The sequence below is a fragment of the Centropristis striata genome, chromosome 8 (assembly GCF_030273125.1).
Source record: "Centropristis striata isolate RG_2023a ecotype Rhode Island chromosome 8, C.striata_1.0, whole genome shotgun sequence".
NCBI classification, from domain to species: Eukaryota; Metazoa; Chordata; class Actinopteri; order Perciformes; family Serranidae; genus Centropristis; species Centropristis striata.
Window position 1 is genome coordinate 28,149,464 of NC_081524.1, and position 21,729 is coordinate 28,171,192.

At 40.8% G+C, this 21,729-nt stretch overlaps 1 protein-coding gene across 1 annotated transcript in view; it reads right to left on the reverse strand.

Annotated features, from left to right (window-relative positions):
• Positions 1-21,729, reverse strand: part of LOC131976529 (intermembrane lipid transfer protein VPS13B-like) — a 353,761-nt gene that overhangs the window by 277,646 nt on the left and 54,386 nt on the right. Inside the window, exons 13-16 of the mRNA XM_059339603.1 lie at positions 21,465-21,650; positions 19,206-19,375; positions 18,409-18,603; positions 14,440-14,564 (exon numbers count right to left, since the gene is read on the reverse strand). Coding sequence (XP_059195586.1) covers positions 14,440-14,564; positions 18,409-18,603; positions 19,206-19,375; positions 21,465-21,650 — 676 coding nt within the window. The remainder of the gene's footprint in view (positions 1-14,439; positions 14,565-18,408; positions 18,604-19,205; positions 19,376-21,464; positions 21,651-21,729) is intronic.

Sequence of the window (21,729 nt, forward strand, 5' to 3'; positions counted from 1 at the left end):
TTCAACTCTTGTTTTCCTCTCTTCTGTTCTGAGAGGGTTCTTCAGTTGGGTTTTTGAGGACTGGCAGTGCCCCCATGGCTAGATCCAATTTTTGTGTGTGTGCGTGCATATATGCTCGCTTGACTTCATATTGTAATGCCCTTTGAGCAGCGCTTTCAGTGAAAATAGAACCGTGACCAATTCCAGGGATGGCTGCGGCATGTCAGGAACAAGCATCACAGTTCATTTAATCACATATCCATTTTGGTCTGGTCCCAGTTCAGAGTGTGGGATATGTCACGGGGTCTCTCCCTCCGCTCAGCAGCTCTGCAATCGTTTAACTCCTCTGCTTCCCTCCCTCTCTTTCTCTCTGTGTCTCTATATCTTTCCCTTTATTCTGCTCCTGGGTGGTTCGGCAGGGTGACATGAGCTGTTAGCTGCACACAGGCAGGCCCAGAGTTCTTAACTGCCTGCTGTCTCAGAGAGGGACTACTATGAGACAGAAAGTGAGAGAGGGTTTGATAAAGAGAGATATAAGAGTACAGAAAAAACAAAGGCAGTGAGAGAAAGAACCTCTAAACCTGACAGGGTCAATGAGTTTACCTTGACAGCGCGCATATACATTTTGAATTCCCTGGAAACACATGGTGCATTTGGCACCATGGTGAACCATGCAATGTCATGCTTCTCTACTATTAGAAATCACTACTGTTGCATGCTATACAGCAAGACATCAATCAAACTGATTTTCATGTGTGTTCAAATGTGTGCATGCCTGTGCGTGTGTGTGTGTACACGTAGCAAATATCGCCGCTGAACAAAAGAAAGTGAAGGGGACCCAGCAACAACAATGTCCCCACATGCAGAGCAAATGTGCCTGCAAAGCCACTTCAATGGGAGGACTGGCAAGGGATGAAAGTTTGCTCGCTTATTCCAGTCTTTATAGCGTTTCAGGGGAGCTGTCATGTGCATGTGGTCGTCTAAAACTTTAATTATGCACCTGTTTTTATTATATTATGCCCAATTCTTTGCGAACAGCAACTTGGATCTTGGAGCTAAATGAGAAGCAGAAACTCTCATTAGGGTGTTTTGGGAATGCTGGATGTGAGGACAGCCAGACACTCATCGGATTTCATTAAGTAGTTGGCACAGACAGTGTTTCTTGCTGCAACATGGTAAACAGCTTTCTGGCAGCCAGCTCTTTCACTGTTACCACAGGCTTAGAAAAAAAAGAAGAAAAAAGTCAAGAGGTAGAAATATAAATACTAATACCTGCAGCATCAACAGCCAGAACAAATTAATACACTGAAACATGTATTTTATAATGTGAAACAACCAACAAAATGCAATGTACTGGTTCAGTACAGTATCCATATTAGAAACAGAGTGTGTAGCCTAGGGAGCAAAACTCGTTAAAGCATATTTCTACTCATATAATGTGGAGACCCACCAGAAGTGGGCCCACAACCCATTTTGGATCCTGACTCATAATTTAAGAAATCAGGTCCTTGGCTTGAACTTCAGTGCCTCATTGAATAGGCCGTCTCTGACCTCACAGTAGTCCGTTAAGTCAATAACTTTTTTATTAAAACACAGAGGCCACCAGGAATATGTTAAAAGGAAATCAAAATTAGTCAGGAGCTATGAAAAATTAGGTGTTTCAATTTCAGCCTATGAAATATGCTTTCCTCTGGTGTATTTCAACAACATTAGGCCTCATTTCCCAACCTGTCCCCTGTTGGTGCCGTGACTGAGTGACGAAGAACTGGACCAGGACTAGGACAGGCCAGTTGGCAGACCTAATGGCTGCTTGGCTAGGTAACAGGCTGACTGACTGGCACAAAGTCTTTCTGTCCAGTGTCCCTGTCAAAATCAGGCAAAAGAGGGCATGGTGTTGTTCAGGGGGTGTGAGTCAGAGTCAGGAGTACCATACCAGCTGTGGTGATCTTTGCCTTGCCTGTTTCCTCTGTGTATATGCTTCGATGGGGACATAAAGCAGGTACGACAAATTATTTTTAGTCATTAAAATGAATGAGTGAAATCTAAAAGGGAGTAGACTTAACAGAGGACCCTCACAAAATAGTTTTTGTTAGCTCTGAGCAAAGCTGAGAGCCATCTAGTGACACGTTGTGCCATTACAAACAAAAGGTATCTACTACTCAGCCAAACCTTCCATTTAAACAGCCTCTGGGTAACTCCACGTCTGTACCAAAACCCTTTTACATCATAATAGCTGAGATCCATTCGGACCATTGGTTCTCAGGCTAATCAGCTTCCTGGTCTGGTCTGACTGTGGTCACGACTATATTTAGACAAATACAGCTGGGGCTCTCGCTAACAGGCTGTGATTGCTGGTTTACAGAGGCGAGGCCACACACAAGCACATAAATGTACATAGACACATAAAGACACAGAACCAGAAAAATGTGCATACCTGTACAGACAATGTGTTTGCCAATATGCACATATTCTTGGATGCCAACACATATGCTGTCACATAAGCCCACGTGTATACACACCTGTACACGCATACGTAAACCAATAACAGCAGGTTGGTTAGCCAGAGCACGAACAGCAGCAGTAATGAGGCCACAGCTGACAAGGGGCCTGCTGCTCTAACAACCTGTAACTAGAACAATTATAAAACTAGCTGCCAATACGAAGGTCTGAAAAGACTGTGCGTGTTTGTATGTAAACCATCTGTAATGATGACAGAATGCTTGTTCTGCATGCTGAGCAAAAAAGGGAGAGGAGAGAAAAATATAAACAGTTCAGAAAACACGAACAAGAATGAGGGGAAAACAGCAAGCATAGGCAAGAGAAGGATCAAGACCGCAAACTTGCAGGTCATATGTTATTCTCCAGGTAAAATAATACCTAACATGGGGAGTCTCATTAAAAAAGCCATTTGGAAAAGTTCCAGTACAAACTCAGTAATAGCAGAACTGGTAGGTTGTTGCTTTGTACTTTTACAGACAAAAATAAATGTAGCCTAATTAAAGACGGCTGGTTGGGGTATGTGTCTGTGTATATATACAATTAGGTGAGTGTGTGTTGTGTACACGTAGATGTCCAGTAATGTGTTGAAATCTGGATATGCTGGCATTCGTGCAGATGTTCTGACAGAGGACACTACTGAGAAAGCAAGTGTGAAGCAAACTAGAAAGACATTAACTGCACGGCCAAATGTGGTCAACATATTCTTTTTTTTAGATCAGCATCTTGCCGTGATTGAAGGAATATCGCCAAGTGCAGCTGGTCCTAATGGTTTACACAGTGTCCCAGAATACAAGCTTGGAACCTGTGCGCAGTTTCCAGAATGTTCAATTTTGTTATTACTCATATCCTGTACAGTACCACATAATCAGTTCCCTCACTCTTTCCAAAATACAGTGACAGAGACAGCTGTGGGGGCTCGGAGGTAGGCAAGAGATGTGGAGTAAGGTGTCTGCTCCATCAACAGACCACAAAGAGAGAGGGGAGGCACACTCACACAAACACACATTCCCTGACACAGGTGGATTTTGTCCGTAATGGGAACTAAATGGGAAATTACACATGAACTGGAACATTACACTCCAATAAACTGTTAAAAGTTGGTGGAAGTGCTCAAAAAGATAATGTAGACTGGATTAAAGGTAGTAAAAGAAACAAAAAGTCAAAAAGATCATCAATCAGTTTTGACTGGCCCCACAATGTGCTACTTTCTCTTGAGTGAAACTTATCTGCGTCCACAGCAACGCCAAAGTAATCCATTACGGGCTGACATATTTGTCTGATAGATACAACAGATAGCCACCGTCTTGGGACCAGTTATCTGAGCTTATCTGAAGTTTCTACAAATCATTCACTGTCACACCCTACCTTAATTATCCTCACAAACATTCTCCAACTCAAACAATTAACCGAATCCTCCATGGCTATTGTTTTCCAATTTCAAGAGCTTATTTGGAGGGAATCAGACTGAAAATGGAGGGAAGGCGAGACTGACAGCTTGTACCTTTTCGTTTTACTTTCTTTGTGGTGCAGATTGATTTGAAGTATTGCAGAATTCCCCATCTCTCCAAGCCAAGGTCACTGACCCCTCTTGAAAATAACCAGAGTGAGTTATGGGCTGCTCTCAAGTCCCCTCTTTTATCTTACTACAAAAGACTCGCTACAGTGTCTTGCAAAGTCTCCAATTGAACATTATAAATCACACCAGCACTTTAAACTGAACAACAACACCTTAAGTGGCAAACTTGAGGAATGGGAACATTTTCCCACCTGGATGTCAATTGGCTTGCGTGGCTGGCATTAAAATAAATAGAAAAAATACTGCCCTATAAAAGTCAAAAAAGAGAACTTTAATAAAAATGATGGAGCATATATAAAAAATTAGAATGACAAAAATAATAACAATAAGAAAATGTCACCTCTAACACATTGTGTTTTTCTTTGCAGTTTCTCAAAATGTTCTTTCAAAGTTACTTGTTTCATTAATAAATAAAACAATGTGTTTTAGCAGCAACAGAAATAAATGACTGATCGATCATTACAGCTTTTCTCAAGAAACTTTGGAATCCAGCTGAACTCTGAAAAAGCCATGCAATGAGAATGAACAGAATTTGGTTTGAAGGTGATAAATGACTATTTACTATTATGTATATGTAAAGGTACAGTGGAGTGATGGTGTCCTGACCTGAGAATGAAATCACACTCCCTTCATTAGTGCTTTTAATTTGAGATTCTCTGTTCTTTGTTTACAACAAACAACAGCAAATTGTTGCTGTAGCTGGTGCATGTGCATGTTAGTGCATCATTATGCGTCCTACTTGCTGCCGCTCTGCACTGCTCTCATATGGTAGTTATCTCTGACAATGCTTCCCTGAAGCGTAACTGCCACCAGCCAGTTCCCCCTTAAGTTACACTGTTAACTCTGTTTTTTGGACTGTTAGTGGTGGCGTGATCTGTATCTTGTTCACTGTTTCCCTTTATGTAATCTAATCTTGTCTTGATTTCTTGTGTAATTCTACTGGTGCAATTAAGTGATTACAAGTCACTTACAAATTCTTAAAAGTCTCTGTGTTGGATCTTGGTATGAGTTAGTAGGAGGCAGGGACTGTATTTGTGGCCACAGCTCAGGGTTTTGTGGTTCCCCAGGGTCAAAGGTGTTCCATGTGTGCATTTGTCAATCATCAGTCCTGAACAGCCCATACTCTTCATAGAAAGACACACTATACACACCCACACACACACACTTCCCCTTCCTCCCATCTGGAGCACCCCTGACCCAAAACACACACATATACATGCTTACAACCTCACACACACACACACACACACACACACACACACACACACACTGAGATCCATTCTCAGGAGAGGGCTTCATTACACAGGGATTACTAAAAGAAATGTTTTAATCAAGTTGTGCAGACAGCTGCAGACCGCAAGGCGAGAAAATGGCAATGACGTGGTTCATCAGGCGTTAAAGGAAAACACATCAAGAGGCCTGTGTGCGTGTGTGTGTGTGTGCATGTGTGCGTTTGTGTATGTATGCGTGTGTGTATAATGGTGTGTGTGTGTGTGTGTGTGTGTGTGTGTGTGTGTGTGTGTGTGTGTGCATGTAGCTTCCTGCTCTGTCCAACATGTCCAGCTGTGGAGGACATGCGGTCCCTTATAAGGACACACAGAGATAGGAGACCTCTGTCCAGAGAATATAACCGAAAATCACGTTTATACTTTCAGATTTTGCTGCGGACTTTAGTGGTCCCATCGTCATAATAACAAAAGCTGTCGTCAACGGAAGCACCGGCTGGCCTTTATTTTGATCCCAATGAGTTGTCCTCAGTATCAGTTTTAAGTCCTTTGACCTCCACACAGATGGTCATTGAAAATAAGAATACAGACTCCAGTGATTTATGCTTTTTTTTGATCATGATAACACCAGTGTTTCTTGTACCTCATTATCAACTCTAAATTTCACCTTAAGTAGGGATAATTTGGATGGGCTTGTATCTGGGAAGCAACAGAGCAGTACTGGTGGGGAGGAGAGGACAGTGGAATGCACACCACAGTAGATGATAATCCACTCAGAGCTGATAATCCATGTACCCTTCCCTATTTCCCACTGTTTTCCCTCCCTCAAGCTTCAGTTCCTCAGATGACTTAATTCAGGCATTAATAGAGTCTTTCAGTCAACCGAAAACATCTACAGCTGCTCCCAAATTCACTATCTTGGCTCTGTCCTATACATTCATATACATCTTGTGGTTTAGTCAAATTTCAATAGATATTCTTGGATTGCAACACTATTGCCTCTTGAGAACATTACAGCCTATAATATACACTTTAGGGCTGAGTTAAAAGCTGTGTTGGTTTAAGCTACCAAATGACACTTGTAATCATAAGGGCAAGTACACAGCTTCTACAGCAAAGTGACTGTTTGGTAGTGTTCGAATGCTGAATGAAAGGCATGGAACCTCCCATCAGAACTGAGACGTCAATCAATGAGAGCACAAGCCTTGCATTTGCTGATGCCATTTCCTTAATACAAGGCTCCTCAATACGTCCATTGATCTCTGTCAGCCATGAAACCAAATAAAACTGTCCGACACCAGATGTAGAGGAGGGAAAAAAATCCTTACCACAAAGTTGGCTAAAATACTTTATAGACTGTGCCACACGAAATATGATGTTTTACCTTGCCGCTCACAATCCTTTGCTCTCCTGTGCTTCAGAGTGAAAAGTGGAACAATATTACATCATATGCCATTCCAGGCTTTTAATACACACCTGTTAATACATAAAGCCTACTTGTTGCAGTGTGTGCCTATATCCCTTCAGCTTCATCATGTGAAAACTTTTTCTTTCTGAAAACATTCCCATGTTTCTTCAAGAACAGGGAAGGGCCTAGTTCATGCATTGCCATGTTCGACTAAATGAATTCCCTGCTGCTCTTATGGCCTCCGAACCACAACTCAAAGCTGAGCATGACCACAGCAACCACACATTGATTTAAGGTCATTCAATTATCCCTCACCATAACAGCTCACAGTAACTTTAACCCTGCCGACACAGAGCTCTCAGTGAAGACCTTGATGAGTAATACAAGTGATTACTTCATTATAAAATCAACACTAATCAATGTTTGGTTGAGGGGCACGACGGTAGAGGCAGAAGCTGTGTTTGTGACATCATTCACAAGATCTATGTCATAAGTCATATAAATGTATACTCAGAGCACAAATATGGACTTTTCCATTCAACAGCCACTCCAAAATCAGTTTTCATTAGCCAAAATGATTATTCCGATTCTACTTGTTAATGATATTACCTGCCAAAATGGCTAGTAGACAAATGTAACAGCCTCAGTCAATGTTCTCACCAGTGAATGCAGTTCATGAACATTTGCTAAATTTGACTTGGATCTCTATGGCTCACTACTGAAGGACACAGAGAGCATTTGTCCTCTTTTTCTTGGCTGTGCTTGGAGACATAGACCAGGAGCAGCTCGCTATGACTAACTATGAACAGGAGTAATGAGGCATTACAATCACACCAGAAGCCTCATGCCTCAGATGCCTCAAGCAGCCTTCATAAATCACAACATGAGCTAATCTAGAGTCTAGACTACTGTTCCAGACGCAGTAATGGACTTCTCAACTTCACATAAAAAGTCCTACAGGTAGTGTTAAAACTGAATCAGCCATTGACAGCGTAATATAGTTGGATCAATAATTAGATATCAAGGGAACATTCTTCTCCATTCAGAAACATTCTCGAAGCGAGTCAGCTTTAGTGGCTATATAACATGCACCTGTAATGCCACATACTTTAAGAAATTATCCCCTCAGAAATAGCTGAGCGAAGAACAGGGGCTGCTAAAAACGCCACATAAAAGCTGGCATGAGGCTGAATTATGACCTGCAATACGACAAGCCACACTAGGCTGCTGCTGGTTTGTTGGTTGGTTGGTGGGCCCGGCCTTGGCCTGCCTCCATATGCTGCTGCAGTCAGGTGGCCGTGCATAAGGAATATTATATGGTGTGAGCACAAGTGTGTGTGTGTGTGTGTGCCTGAGTGAGAAAGTGAGGTTAGGTTTTGGAGAGATCGATGCAGGTGGCACTTCTAACAACACCTCCCTACTGCCCCCCTCCCCACACCCCCTTTTTTTTTCAGGCACCGATTTTATCTGGGATAACAGGTTTAACAGCCAGACCAATTGGGACTCTGTGCAGAGTCCCTGTGAAGTTGGCGGCCACATACATTGCCTTTCATTAGGGATAAGTACAGCCTGATGCCTCTCAGCTGCACTTTAATTCACTGGGAGTGAAAGTTCATTTTAGAGGATTTGAGGCTTTTTTGCTAACCGAAGGACTGCCCAGTTAGGACAGGGTAGTATACCAAGTGGGAGTACTTTTCAAGAGTAATCTTTGTTTACTATCCCTACTCACTTGCAATGTGTTTTTTAATTTCATAAAAAATTTTTTGTGCTTTCAGTGCAACCGATTTTTTTAACTGAGTTATATTGAACATTTTTGGATTTTCTTTATGTTTACCTACACAGACGTCTGTCAGCAGGATTACAGGACAGCTACTTTTTTTTTTTTAACCTCTGAATTAGAAAAAAAGGACACAAAAGCCTTTTGACCTATTAGATCAATATCTTAGATCATTCTGTAGCTACAACAGGAACTGCCAGTTGTTGCAACAGTCCAACAGTCAGAAAAATATCCCATTGGACATACATAACCAAATATAATAATTAATTTAGGTAAAAAAAACTCCACAAAGAATGCATATTTTTGGAGTAACGGGTATTAGAAGCAGCACACGTTTGTTTTCACATTAACAGGGCATCGGCAAATGGGATTTTGGTCCAGTGGGATATTTTTTGGACTACTGGGCTGTCAGAAAAATGGCATTTCGCTGCTACGACACTGTATCATGTATTCAAACTTTGTAAAAGCCCCGGTCAGCATGTAGTTGTTGAGGTGATCAGAGTTACTGATAGAGTTGCTGTTTAAAAAATAAACAAACATCAAAGTCTCAATTGTGTGCATGTACCTCTACACCCCAACCTAACATCTAGTAACAGCGATCAAGTGGACCTAAGCTTAATGTTTAACAGCAGTTAACGCTCACTTTCAGTTAGATATTAGCCACTGTGATGCCTAGACACAATGTCACAAGGTGTCAGCCTTGAGAATCGACTTTCTTATAGTTCCAACAACCAAATGACACATCCCAGGTGGTTATTTAGTTTCCAACCTCGAAGGTTTATCCCCAAATCTCTACATAGGCAAGAAGGTTAACATGAGAATTTGATTTGAGGTGCCCTTACGTTGCCCTAACGTTGGTAGAGAAAGTTGTATATACTGACTAAGAAGAGATTGTCGTCTGTGGATTTACATTAAATTGTAATATGGGGAGCCACAAGGTCAAAATCTACAATGGCTCAGGAGCATTCGCCCTTCCTTAAAATTTCATTTTGCTTAAAAACTAAGGAAACAAAGACATTTCAGTCTAATTGGATACATCCAACATCTTGCACACACTACCAAATGCCCAATGGAAGCCAAGGTTAGCAGGGAGGAAGATGTCAAGGCAATGTACTTTCCCCAGTGAAAACCCTGTGCTGCCCACTGTGAGAAGCCGGAGCCTTTGTGGTGAGACTGAAGGAAACATGAGCTACACTATGCACTGCGGGCCAACTCATCAGGAGACGTGCTGGGTCTTCACATACGCCCAGTGCCTCTTCAAATCCCCCATGATCACCTGACAGTCACATACTCCGCTTAAGCATGCTGCACAATGACAAACATGTTAGTGTGTGCGTGTGTGAGTAGGAGCTACCCTTTCCTCCTGTCAGTCATCATTTACTTTTAAATACATGACAAATCTAAAGCTACGTTTTACATTGGTAATGGGAAAAAGCTGATCCAATAATCTGCATAACAAACTACTGAAGACTGACAAAGAAACTAGACACAGCTTTTTCTCAGAACACTCTTTTATGGTCACACACCTTCACTAAAGTCTCTTGTTTCCCACTTTCTTTTATATTCCTTAAAACTTCAAAAGCCTGTATAGCTCTGCTCAGTGTCTGCTCAGAGAACAGAACATCTTGGAAAGAGTGTTGTTGGAATTACATCAGTGCTGAGGAGCAGTCCCAAAACAAACACCGGTACAGTCAAATTAAATGCTACCACCTGGTGGAGTTCATCTTCTGGCTTCCCTGTTGACCCAATGTGTCACTCTTGGCCTCAGCTTTCACCTTTAGGAGAGGAACTGTCTGTCTGATTGTAGGCCTGTCACACACACACACACACAGTAATATGATCACATGTCATCTTTAATACATTTGTAATGGTGAGTTGTAAATGGGAATACCACTGCTCAAACAAACGGAGAATAAAGTCAAGCAAAATAAAATCTGCCTTTTATGTAACTTTCTTTTTTCACCCAGGTCCCTACACGAAGACATTTATGCAAAACTGTGGCAGCTAACCTCAGCAGAGAATATCATCACAATAGGAAAAAATTGTTTTTATTACTACTGACTTATTACTATTGCTGGTTGTCACACATCACTCTATTTCTCTCTTCTTCTTCTTCTAACCACTGTCTCTAATTCGTTGTCAAACCTGCTCATCATCATTCTTCCAGGAGCAAAATGTCAGCTTGTGTTAATTGGATTTTGACTGTAGCGACATACAGGTCAGGAAGCAAGACAGCCGTTCCTTGTTTTTTGACGGATGGGGTCAAATATGAGTCACATTAAGCTTGAAATGGCAGGTTCAGAACTCATAACCCCGCACAATTCACTCAGTCTCATTATCATCTACAGGATAGAGACTGACAGGGAAACAAACAGGCAACTGTTGAAAAATGCGAGAAGTGCTCCAAACCTGTCCAACTGTCGGAAGCATCAAGCTAAATTTAAATTGAGTATGAGAAAATGAGATGAAGTGGAAATAATCCAGTTAAGGGCAGTAGAATTGTCTCGGGTATGACGTGTTCACCTATTTTGAGGTATAATCACATTGCCATCACGTACCCTAGATAGACTAATAGATGTTGTAGTCAAATCATATGATAAGGACTCTTGGTGCATACTGTTACTGGACATGCTTTATTCATCAAAGGCTTGCTTACAACAAAGAATAACAGAGCACTTTCTTAACGTGTCAAGGAGACTCTGTAAGAGGTTGTCAGTGTTATTTCTAAGGGCTGGTGCAGGCTGAAAGAAAAGCCATGGGAGGGCACTGATCTGGAAGGCTCTATGGAGATGAGAAACATCTAGTGATTGTCAGAAAGAAAAATAACATCCGTTTGACATCTGAATCCACTATTTGAGGCAGGCAGGGAAGACACAGGGGGGGCTAGAGATCAAACAAGCAGCTCGCAGTCGCTTATTGGGAGCAGAGAGCACAGGGAATCAGGTTCTGTCTACAGACACACTCAAACACCAGTGAATGAGGGCCTTGTGGTTACCTATCTGGCCCGCTAACCACTGTACAGTAGATACAATGTTTGCCTGGAGAAGAAGTCAGGAAAAGTCAAAACCATCTGTAGGTCTTTGACATGTTTAAATCTAAACTAATGGGGGGAAATCGATTCCCAAGCTAGTGCTCTCGCACAGGTTTCCTGCTTTAACAGGCACTTTGACTGCAAGGTGTGACAGAGAGGGCACAGGGTGTGTGTGTGTGTGTGTGTGTGTGTACACGCACTTCTATCAAGGGTTTTCCAGATGATGATTACAGAAATATTTTTCTAACACATCTCTGTATTCCAAAGACTGAAAGATTTATTCATTTGTTGCTCTATCAGCCAGACTTGCTAGAAGGTTGTACAGTGTGCTGAGGGCAGATGGCAGACAGATATGAGCTATTCATTCATTCTTTGCAGGGCTCTATTTAAAGAACAACTGGCCGCAAACAATACCATTAAATATATACATAGACGCATGTATATAACATAATAGCAAAAGTGCAAAGAAAGACGGGTTTCCATTTAAAACAAAGTTAATTTACAATATTTTCAATGACACCAGTTACATGCATGCATTATTTCTGTTTTTAACCTTATTTGAAAAAAGACAATATTCCTGCTTAGAGCTTATTTATGTTCAACAGTCTGCGCACACATATATACGGACAGCACCTTCTGGGGGGGAATTGCAGGGGCTGTTTAGTTCCATTGAAACCCGACCATAGGACATGACATGAACCCTTCGTCAACATGTTGCGATAAATTTAATGGCCTCACAGACCGCCAGCTTCTACCGTGCTGCCTCTGCTTTGGCCTTAAGAGGAACATTATAACAACCTCTTACACCGTTGCCATGTTGGTTGTTATCAGACATTTGACTCTGAGCTGAGATGCTCTCTAGTGGATAAACGCAATATGTTATTTATCACATCAAAAATATGGAGAAAGGAAAAGGCTGGAGCTGCTTGTAACACTTTGCTTCTTTGCATCAAAATTGCAGCAAACAGTTGGATAGTTGTTTTGCAACGCACAGAGCTGACCATAAATAAAATGTATATCCCCACTGCACTGAATAATATTGGCATATTCTTCATGTCTTAATCAGAAAAGGTTGTATTCAGAATAAGGCCTTATTTAGAATTTCCAAATGGAATATGTTGTTGACATGACCCCTATCAAATTTGAAATATGGTCATATTTCGATGAATAATGGAACATTGTTTTAATGCAAATGTAGTCACTGATAAAAATGAAAGCCAGGCCACATGATGTTTAACACGACACACAGACACACAGACACACACACAGACACACACATACACACGCCTTCCAACAAAACGATCCATTTGGACTTTTCTCTTCCTATCTTTTCGTCCAATCCCTCGTCTACTCTCTTCGCTCTTAATTTGTTCCACTTCTCTTCTTCTTCAATTGGCTGTCTACAATCTCCACACTGAGGTGCTTATTTGTGTAATTCCTCTTCTTTTCCATTTCTTATTGTTCTCTTCCATTCTCACTGTATTTTGATAGCTTCAACATTTAAAAAGAATAATTTCTTGTCCATCTCTTTCAAATCTACCATTTGTCCAACTGTTCCACCTCCAAACTCTAAAGCTTATTCCTATCCCTCTCCCTTCTTGTCCTCTCTTCAACTCATACTCTCTCTGGGGGACATCCCCAATGAGTCATCCTCTGTCTGGTACGAGGACAGGGATATAGCAATATGTTTTTTCATCTCCTTAGACAGCGTTGTCTTATTTTCCTCTCCTTGTGTTTCAAACCATCTGAAAAATTGTTGCAGTTGTTACCCGATGACTCCGTTTTTCTGTTTTCCCCACCGACCGCTGAAGAAGTGGCTCATCCATCACTTTAAATACCCTCTGATGCACTGCCCACAAAAGACTGCAATCCTCTTCATAAAGTACAATACATGGGCCGAAAACCACACACACACACACACACACACGCACACACAAGCAAATACACACTGTATACAGACAAGCCAAGCATGCATATAAACACTTCCAAGGATGCATACACAACGGAGGTTCACACCCAAACCTTTCCAAACTCAGACAATAAAAACGTTTCATGTATGTTTGCCTCCCTCACTTTGTTTGCATCTTAACTGGGTTAAACTGATGTGCGATTGTTTCCTGTAATGCCATCCTCAGGTGCTCAGAGTGTAAATCTCCCCTACGTGTATTGTGAGTCCCTTTAGTCATCACACAATGATGAGTACAGTCCATATATTTACTTGGTGTTGACCTGAATCTTGCCATTAATTACCTGAATTCATTAAAATCGTTAAATTTAACACCACCCCTGGATATAACAAAATAGGTACTTATTTTCTGCATACCAGACTTGTGATTTACTTAACATTTATACTGAACAGTGAAATCATTTTTGGAGGGCATTGCAGGATGCATGAGCTCAGACATGTTGGGATGCTTTTACTTGAACCAAACACCCAGAAACAATTTCCTCTGGAAGAGCAAAATAATGTTTCTGTTGAGTCAGAACCCTTTTTAAACCATGCTGCATACATGCAATTGAACAATTCCACTTGAGTGATCAGCATAAACATGCAGTGTAGACTTGATACTAGCCAGCACTGAATGTTGGTCAAGAAAAACAGACTTGCAGAAAGAAAAAACATTTTGAGACACTGAGTCATTTGTGTTGGAATTAAAAGGCTATGAAAAGAGTCAATCAAATTTTTTCAGCATTAGCTTAACTTCTTTTAAATCCGAAACATTCTCAAGGTGCAAATATTAAATGTAAAAGCATATATAAAATGTATGGTAGATTTGCACCTTATTTATATACAATGGGGTTTGTTTACACTTAAAATAGGTGGGTATGTTTGGTTTTCCTTCCACATATGTTTTTATACTCCATTTACAATTTTCTTTCTCAATGGGAAGTCTACCTGCTTCTGTGCTCACTTTAATTTCCAGCCACATTACAAATGCTCACCAGTATGCAGGCATCTGGATCAGCTTCCCATACAGTGCAGTGCTGAAGGAAGGGATGATGGGTATGAGAGGCAGGAAACCCCCTGCACTGTCCTGGCATGTCAAGCCTGCCTGAAACCCAAACACCTGGAAGGAGAGACAGAAAAAAGGGCGAGAGAGTGTGAGAGATGGTGAAAGGGAGAGAGGGGAAGGAGAAGACAGGGGAGATAGAAATGCATATGCAGCACTGTATAGATCAAACCATTAACTGGATCCACAGAAGAAGAAAAAACATGTCAGCTCTCATAGACTTCACACAGCTTCTAAAAAAAACCTACACAGAAGCACAGAGAGCAGCACAGAGCCAGAGTCTCATCTCAATCACCACTGAAATGTTTTGACCCAATCTGTCTTCAGCAGACCTGTCATAGGCCAAATCTGTGTTCTTACAGACTCTGGCACTTACAGAGACAGAAGAAAGACAAGATCGTCTTATCATCATTGTTTACTGTACACATTTGTCAGCAAGTCCATCTTACAGTCTGGGAGGCACTGTTTAAAATATGCTGATGTTGAACCTACAAAAGAGTCTGAGTCACTGGATGTAGACTGTGGTCTGCCACTGGCCACATCTCTCACATGGCATTCTCCTCGTCTCCTGCTGTCTCCGCTAACTATTTAGTGAGGACACCGTCGCTGCATCCTGGGCTTAGCACCGCCAAAGATGATTGTGATTGGTTTAAAGATGTACAAACAACCCAAAGTTATTTTTCCCTTTAATCAGGATGATAATCCTCCATTGCTGACACAGCACTGTGGAGATTGGTCTTGCTATGATAGACTACCCTAAAAAATATATTACATTACATTACATTACATGTCATTTAGCAGACGCTTTTGTCCAAAGCGACTTACAATCAGTAATATATATAAATATAATATAGAATAAATATATATATTCTGTATGTATATAGTAACTCGACCACATTTTTTTTTTCCCTGTAATGGTTTTACAAGCAAAGTTGATTACAAGATATAAGTGACGTGACCACTGCAGTGTGATTTAATGAGGATACACATTGCTGAGTCCTGAACACACTGTGTCTGGCCGGTAATTCAAGCAGTTCACTAGCACAGATGTTTGTCAACAAACATGCACACACTGAACTTAAGTATCCAGAATAAATTTGAGGTTTTCTAAAAACAAGTGCACATGCGTTAGGGTAAGAGTTGGAACAGCAAGAAATTAAGTAACACTAAGTTGCACTCAATAAACAGCAGTTAAAGCACTCATATATGGATGAGATTGATCAGGTCCAGATCATGCCAAGATTACCACAAGATTCCAATGTCACGATTTCATGTATTTTTTCAGGAACAGATTTTAAGGCTCACTCACCTCAACGTGCTGTCTTTAAGTGACAATATGGATCATGATCATATGATCATTATCTGAACGCCTGATAGCCACACTGCCAAGCGGCAACCTCAGTATTTACATTCTGTTAATAGTGAACATGGTGGATGAAGTCCTGTTTAATATTTGAGGCAGTGTATGATAGCTTGGCCCAGCTGTCCCTCATGCAGCTGCTGGATATGCGCAGGACAGGATTCATTCAATTCCTGCAACTGAAGGTCTACCAAACCACTTTGCTGAGCAGATGGCCCAGAGCAGACAGACAAAACTTTGGACGAACCTTAAATGATAATTCATTTATAATAAGACAACTGGCCTATGGATGGAATATTACACACCAGAATAGTATATCAAGTTGAATTGTATCATTGCCAGATACAGATGTAGACATAACAAAAATTCCACTTTGAAATACAAGCTTGGGGCCATATAGCCACAGACTGATTCACTACAGCTTCCTCTGAGAGACCCGATTTCAAATCCTGCTCTCCTTTCAGCAGCCCGAAGCAGCTAGTTATTCAAATAGCCCAAGTTTTCAATTATGATCGCTCTATTTACTTCTGTGGCCTCCTTGTTGAGCAAGGCTGACTTTGAGTTCTTGCCTATAACCATGGAAAAGTGAGACAATGGCAAACCTCTACCCTCAAGACAGACACCTCAGCTTTGTCAGCCAGTGTCAATAAAAGACAGATTAAGATAAGCCTTAGTTTATACCCGTTTCAAATCACTTCCTGAAGTGGGTGAATTGCGGCCAGAATGACCTCCACCCTGTCATGATCCCTCTGCCAAAATCCAGAGGCGGAATTAGTACCTTGGCAGATACAGATGCTGATTGGCTGATTGGTCAGAAAGATCCTTGGCCACTGACCAGTTGACTGTTAACCCTGCAGTGACCCTGTGATAAGGACTACCAGCATGATGTCCGGCAAACATCCTGCCTTAAAAAAAACACATCCAGGACAAACCAGGCCAGACTGGGCCACCCCGAGATCCAGATCTGTTTTCAGGCTTCTCAAAAGTGCATTAGCTGCATTTGTTTAAGCTCTACAGTATATGTACTCCCTTGGACACCTGGTCCTTCAAGAAAACTATTAATATAGACGATGAAAACCCTTCATGTTTAGTTGATTTATAGGTCAGTCTAAAAATCAAAGTGGGAGATGAAAATGTACTTTACCGAAAAATACTATAGCCATTAGATATGAATTTACCTTTATCTGTATTTAAATGAATAATCAAATACTGTGTATGTAAATAATTCATATGAGAGCTACTTAACACTTGACAATTTCAGAGAAAAATCAATGATCATCTCTAAGTGATTTGCTCTGAACACATACACACATATACACTACTTGTAGTGAGGTATTCCACAGTATACATAGCAGTGCAGCATTTCTCCTTTTAAATATTAAGTAAATGGTCTAACAACAAATAGAATGAGTAGTATGTTTATTAAAAAAAAGCTGGTCTCACAGCAGATTATATAGATTTTGATTGTCCTTAGGAACAGCCACAATCTTTCAATAGATCAAACTTTACATACTATATAACAGTTTACAATATTAGCTCAATTATAATAAGCAATCTGATAAAATCATGGGTGACAAAGAATCTGGCTACATACGTTTTGTCTCAGGCCCCAATTTGATGTTGTTCTTAACTGTAAATATAATTAAAAATACATTTTTCCAATGAATTAACATTTCAGCTTCCAACTCAAAACTACAATCAACGCAGTAACGGGATGTCACAGCTGCACCATTAAAGCCTGTAGCCTCCCATCAATTTGGTAGGTGAACACCATGAAGTAGACCAGAGTTGGACTGGTGCTCATCAGCAAGCTTAGTGCTGAGATTTTTATGACCAGGTGAAAAAGGGTCATCAAGGTCATTAGGGTCATCTCAGAGTGGAGTTAAGACTGTGGCCATGCAATTGACCTCGAGCTAAAGAGCATGAAAAGCTTATGTGTACATCGTTTTTATTACATGTATGTGTATAAGTCAACTCAAAAACGATGGATAAAGGGACAAATGTAAAATCAAAAGGAAATAAATAAAATAGACATTGACCAAACCTGTGCTACTTAAAAACAAACAGGATGGGAAAATAACTGGAGTAAAATTAGTGGAGAGTTTTGTATCCATTTGCACTATACATTATCAAATATATAACATAAATTCAAATTCATTTCTGATTGTATAGTTATTTAACAGTCTAGAACAGCAAGAAACTATTTAACAAGAGAACCAAATCAGCAAATGCAAAACCAACCGGAGACATGCAGCATTAAACTGCAATCTAGATTGAAAACTTTATAAAGACAATATATTGAATCTGATGATTAAATATATCATCAGATAAACTGATAAATCTTTTCTTTTTGTATATACACACTGAATTTTGAATTTAATTCTGTTTTTATTTTTAACCTAGAAACAACTCTTTACGCAATGACAAAGTTTATTCAAATTATTATTATTAAATGCATATTAATTGTGTTGTTTGCCATATGTCCCATTTAGTTTTATATCTACAGAAAGGACAGCTGGGTTTTGATATAGTTGTGCTCACCTTGAGGTAGAGGTGTGCATAGCAGTGATGTAGCAGGTTGTCAGAAGGCTGGCTGAGGCCACTGACCGTGCTGACCAGCTCTGGAGCATACATGGGCACTGAATGTTCAACGTTCACCCTTTCCACCTGGAACTGCACAGAAGGTAGAGGGCGCACCGGCTGAAACACTGGGATATTGACCGGCACCGATGCAGTCTGGGAGGGTGAAGATACAAAAGAAGGGACAGAGATTAAAAACAGAGAACAGTAACAGTCTCAAGTCAAAATGTTCACATCAGTCTCCCTTGTGTATCTCTAAGCAAACTCTCTCTGACAAATTCCTAAAACTAAATTAAATCAAAATGTATGATATAAATACTTGGGATGGGTATAATGGCTGGATTATATCTTTGAATTGTATCTTAATATTATAGACGTACTGCATAGTCAACAAATTGTCAGGAATAACACATCCTCTCACTACAATACTGCAAAATGTTATTTTTTAGCCATATAAGGTATTCAGATAAAAAATAAAACATTTAAAGCTGTTTAAACTTTTTGGCAATCAATGTTTGGCAAAAAGTTACCCATCAATTTTGCTGCTGGCTCAGATAAGTGCATAGAACCGTCATGCCAGTAGCTGCAGTGTGTACTGTACAATAGCTGTGTATTGCATTTACAGAGTTTCATTCTGTCTTCATTATGGTTTGCATAATAGATTTTTACACCTCCATTTTAGGTTCTCAAAGAAAATAAGGACAAGAACATTAGGATAAGGTAAGGTATTAAGAAGAATGTAGCTGTGTGTGCACTACCTTGCATCCCATGATGATAGGCATTAGTGTGTGAAGGAGGTTAAACTCTGCCATGGAGACGGTCACTGAGACTTGCAGCAAAGTGAGACATGTAAGTCTGGTTGGGATGAATTCCTCTAAGCTTGATATCTCTTCTGGAGTAGCTGGACCGTGGCTTTCTTCAACAGTTTCTACAGAGACGATGACACAACAAAAAGAAACAATGTAACCAATCAAGTAAAAAGGCTACAGAGGTGCAGAAAAAGGGAGTGTAAGATTAAACATATTATTACAAAAAAACTTATTTTCATTAAAAGTATGTGACCTGTGGTGCATTATTTGAAATAAAGTGAGGGAGCGGGAAATGCCATTTGGATTTGAGGACTAAAGATTGTTTTACAGAGAAAGAGGCTAGCTGTAAAGCACACCAATTTTTTCGAGTGGGCGCCTCTCCTCTATGCCTGCAGCAGTAAAACAATAAAAAAGTATTTTCCAACAAAAACCACCACCTCATACACTAAATAAAATAAACATGCACTAAAAAAGTACTGGCATCTCCAAGCTATATTCATTACAGTGGCTGTTTCCCAGTAGCTTTGTTTTTGAACTATCTCATAAAACCATTCATTCAATCAATAACCAGAGACATCCGGAAAGGTAGAAAATGAAGTGAAGCAAGTCAACATGGAATAGAGGCTAGCAAGGTCAGCGCTCACCAAAGTGAGGAGTGACCAGAGCACTGAACCACTAAACTGTGTCCAGAGCCTGAGGTGGACCAAACCCTGAGTGCTTTGTTACTGAACGGCCTTGGCTTGGGTCCCAGGACAGGGCTTGTTTCAGTTCAGTAAAGGTTCTGTTGGGCTACATTCCCAGCTCCAAGGTGGGCTCAGAACCCGATCCTAAAGCTGTTTTGTTCTTTGGCCTTCCGCCACGGCCCGCATCAGGTTCATCTGGCACTGCCATGTCCAATCTAATCATATGCCAGGGCTCAAGTCAATATCCACAGTCAGCCTTCAAATTACAAAAGACATGCAGCTCACAAGGTACACAGAGGCATGACTACACACACTAAAACACTTTCTATTTAAAGCAGACTGAAAAGGAAAAACTATGATAAAAAGATCAAGTGTGCACACCAGAATATACACACTGGCACACACAAACAATTACTGTCACACCCTGTATTTTCCCGTCCCACTTAGCAGATGAAACTCTAAAAGTCTTGGTGTAGCTTCTATTGTTCTTAGGCAATACATAAAAAACATTCACTGTGTAGGTGATTTGCAAGTTGGCACCTCCTGCACTAAATAGGGCGAGATCTTATAAAATACACAGAGATCAGCCAATTTGGCCTCCATTTACAGCTAGTTTTGGGGAGGAAAGTAATTCTTCCTGAACTCTTGGCAAGGAGTCTATGAGGAGGAGCAGAGAAGAAGAGGACAGGATGAGTAGTAAAGATAGTCATGTTTTTGACCTCCTGACTTATTCTTCTCTCCTGGCGGAGAGGAGAGGAGAGGAGAGGAGAGGAGAGGAGAGGAGAGGAGAGGAGAGCTTGATTTAGGAAAAATACATAAGGCATGTGTTATTTTATCACTCCATCTGTAAAAGCTCCTTGGTGAAAAATGCTTCCTCTTTTATCTACTCTCAATTTCTCAATCCCCCCGGGGGGTCTGCCTATATACTGACCCTTCTCCAGAAAATGCCAGAGAGAGCAGAGACACATATAGAAACAGGAAGGAACACACTGACCTGCCCAGCTCCAGTCAAAAGCTCTGTAGTAATTACCCCATCATCTATTATCTATCGCAGATGCTGAAACAGCCGAAACCTACGGATGTTATCGTTTCGCAAAAATGAGAGTTATTGCTACAGATATTACACACAGACACACATTCCATGTTCTTTCACAACATCCCAGGGATGAGCTCATCAATAGCTGTGCAGGGACGATCGCTAACAAAGGTGTTTGGCTTATCCTCCCTCATGTGGTCCAAGAGGTCACTACTTTCATGTACAGCTGTGTGTTGAAAGATGGGTTGTGCAAGGAAATAACAATGTGATGAGGATACTGTAAAGAACAAACTGTTGTGGTTTCCAGTCATAGAATAGAAAAGAGTAGACGAGATCAGAACAGAGTAAAAGACAAGAGAAGATAAGATGAGAAATGAGTGTAAAGTTAGTGTAGGGAGTACAGTGAACTATTAGTTGTTAGTTAAGTATTAGCTGTTACAGTCAGCCCAGTGAAACAGACTGAGCAACTGTTAGCATGAGACGTCTGACCTCTCTGTGGTTTGCAGTAGGGTTCGTACTCGTGGTCCATGGCACAAGTGACCATCTTGAGGATGCGGTGGACTGCGCTGCTATGTAGCCTGACATCCAAAGGTCCCACCACCAGCCTCTTGATGGATGTCTCTTGAACAGCTGGCACTACCTCCTCCACATTCACCACCGAGAAGTCTGGAGAGCCTACAAACATAATAATAATAATAATAGATTTTATTTGTAAAGCACTTTTCATTGTTAAAAGCAATCTCAAGGTGCTACA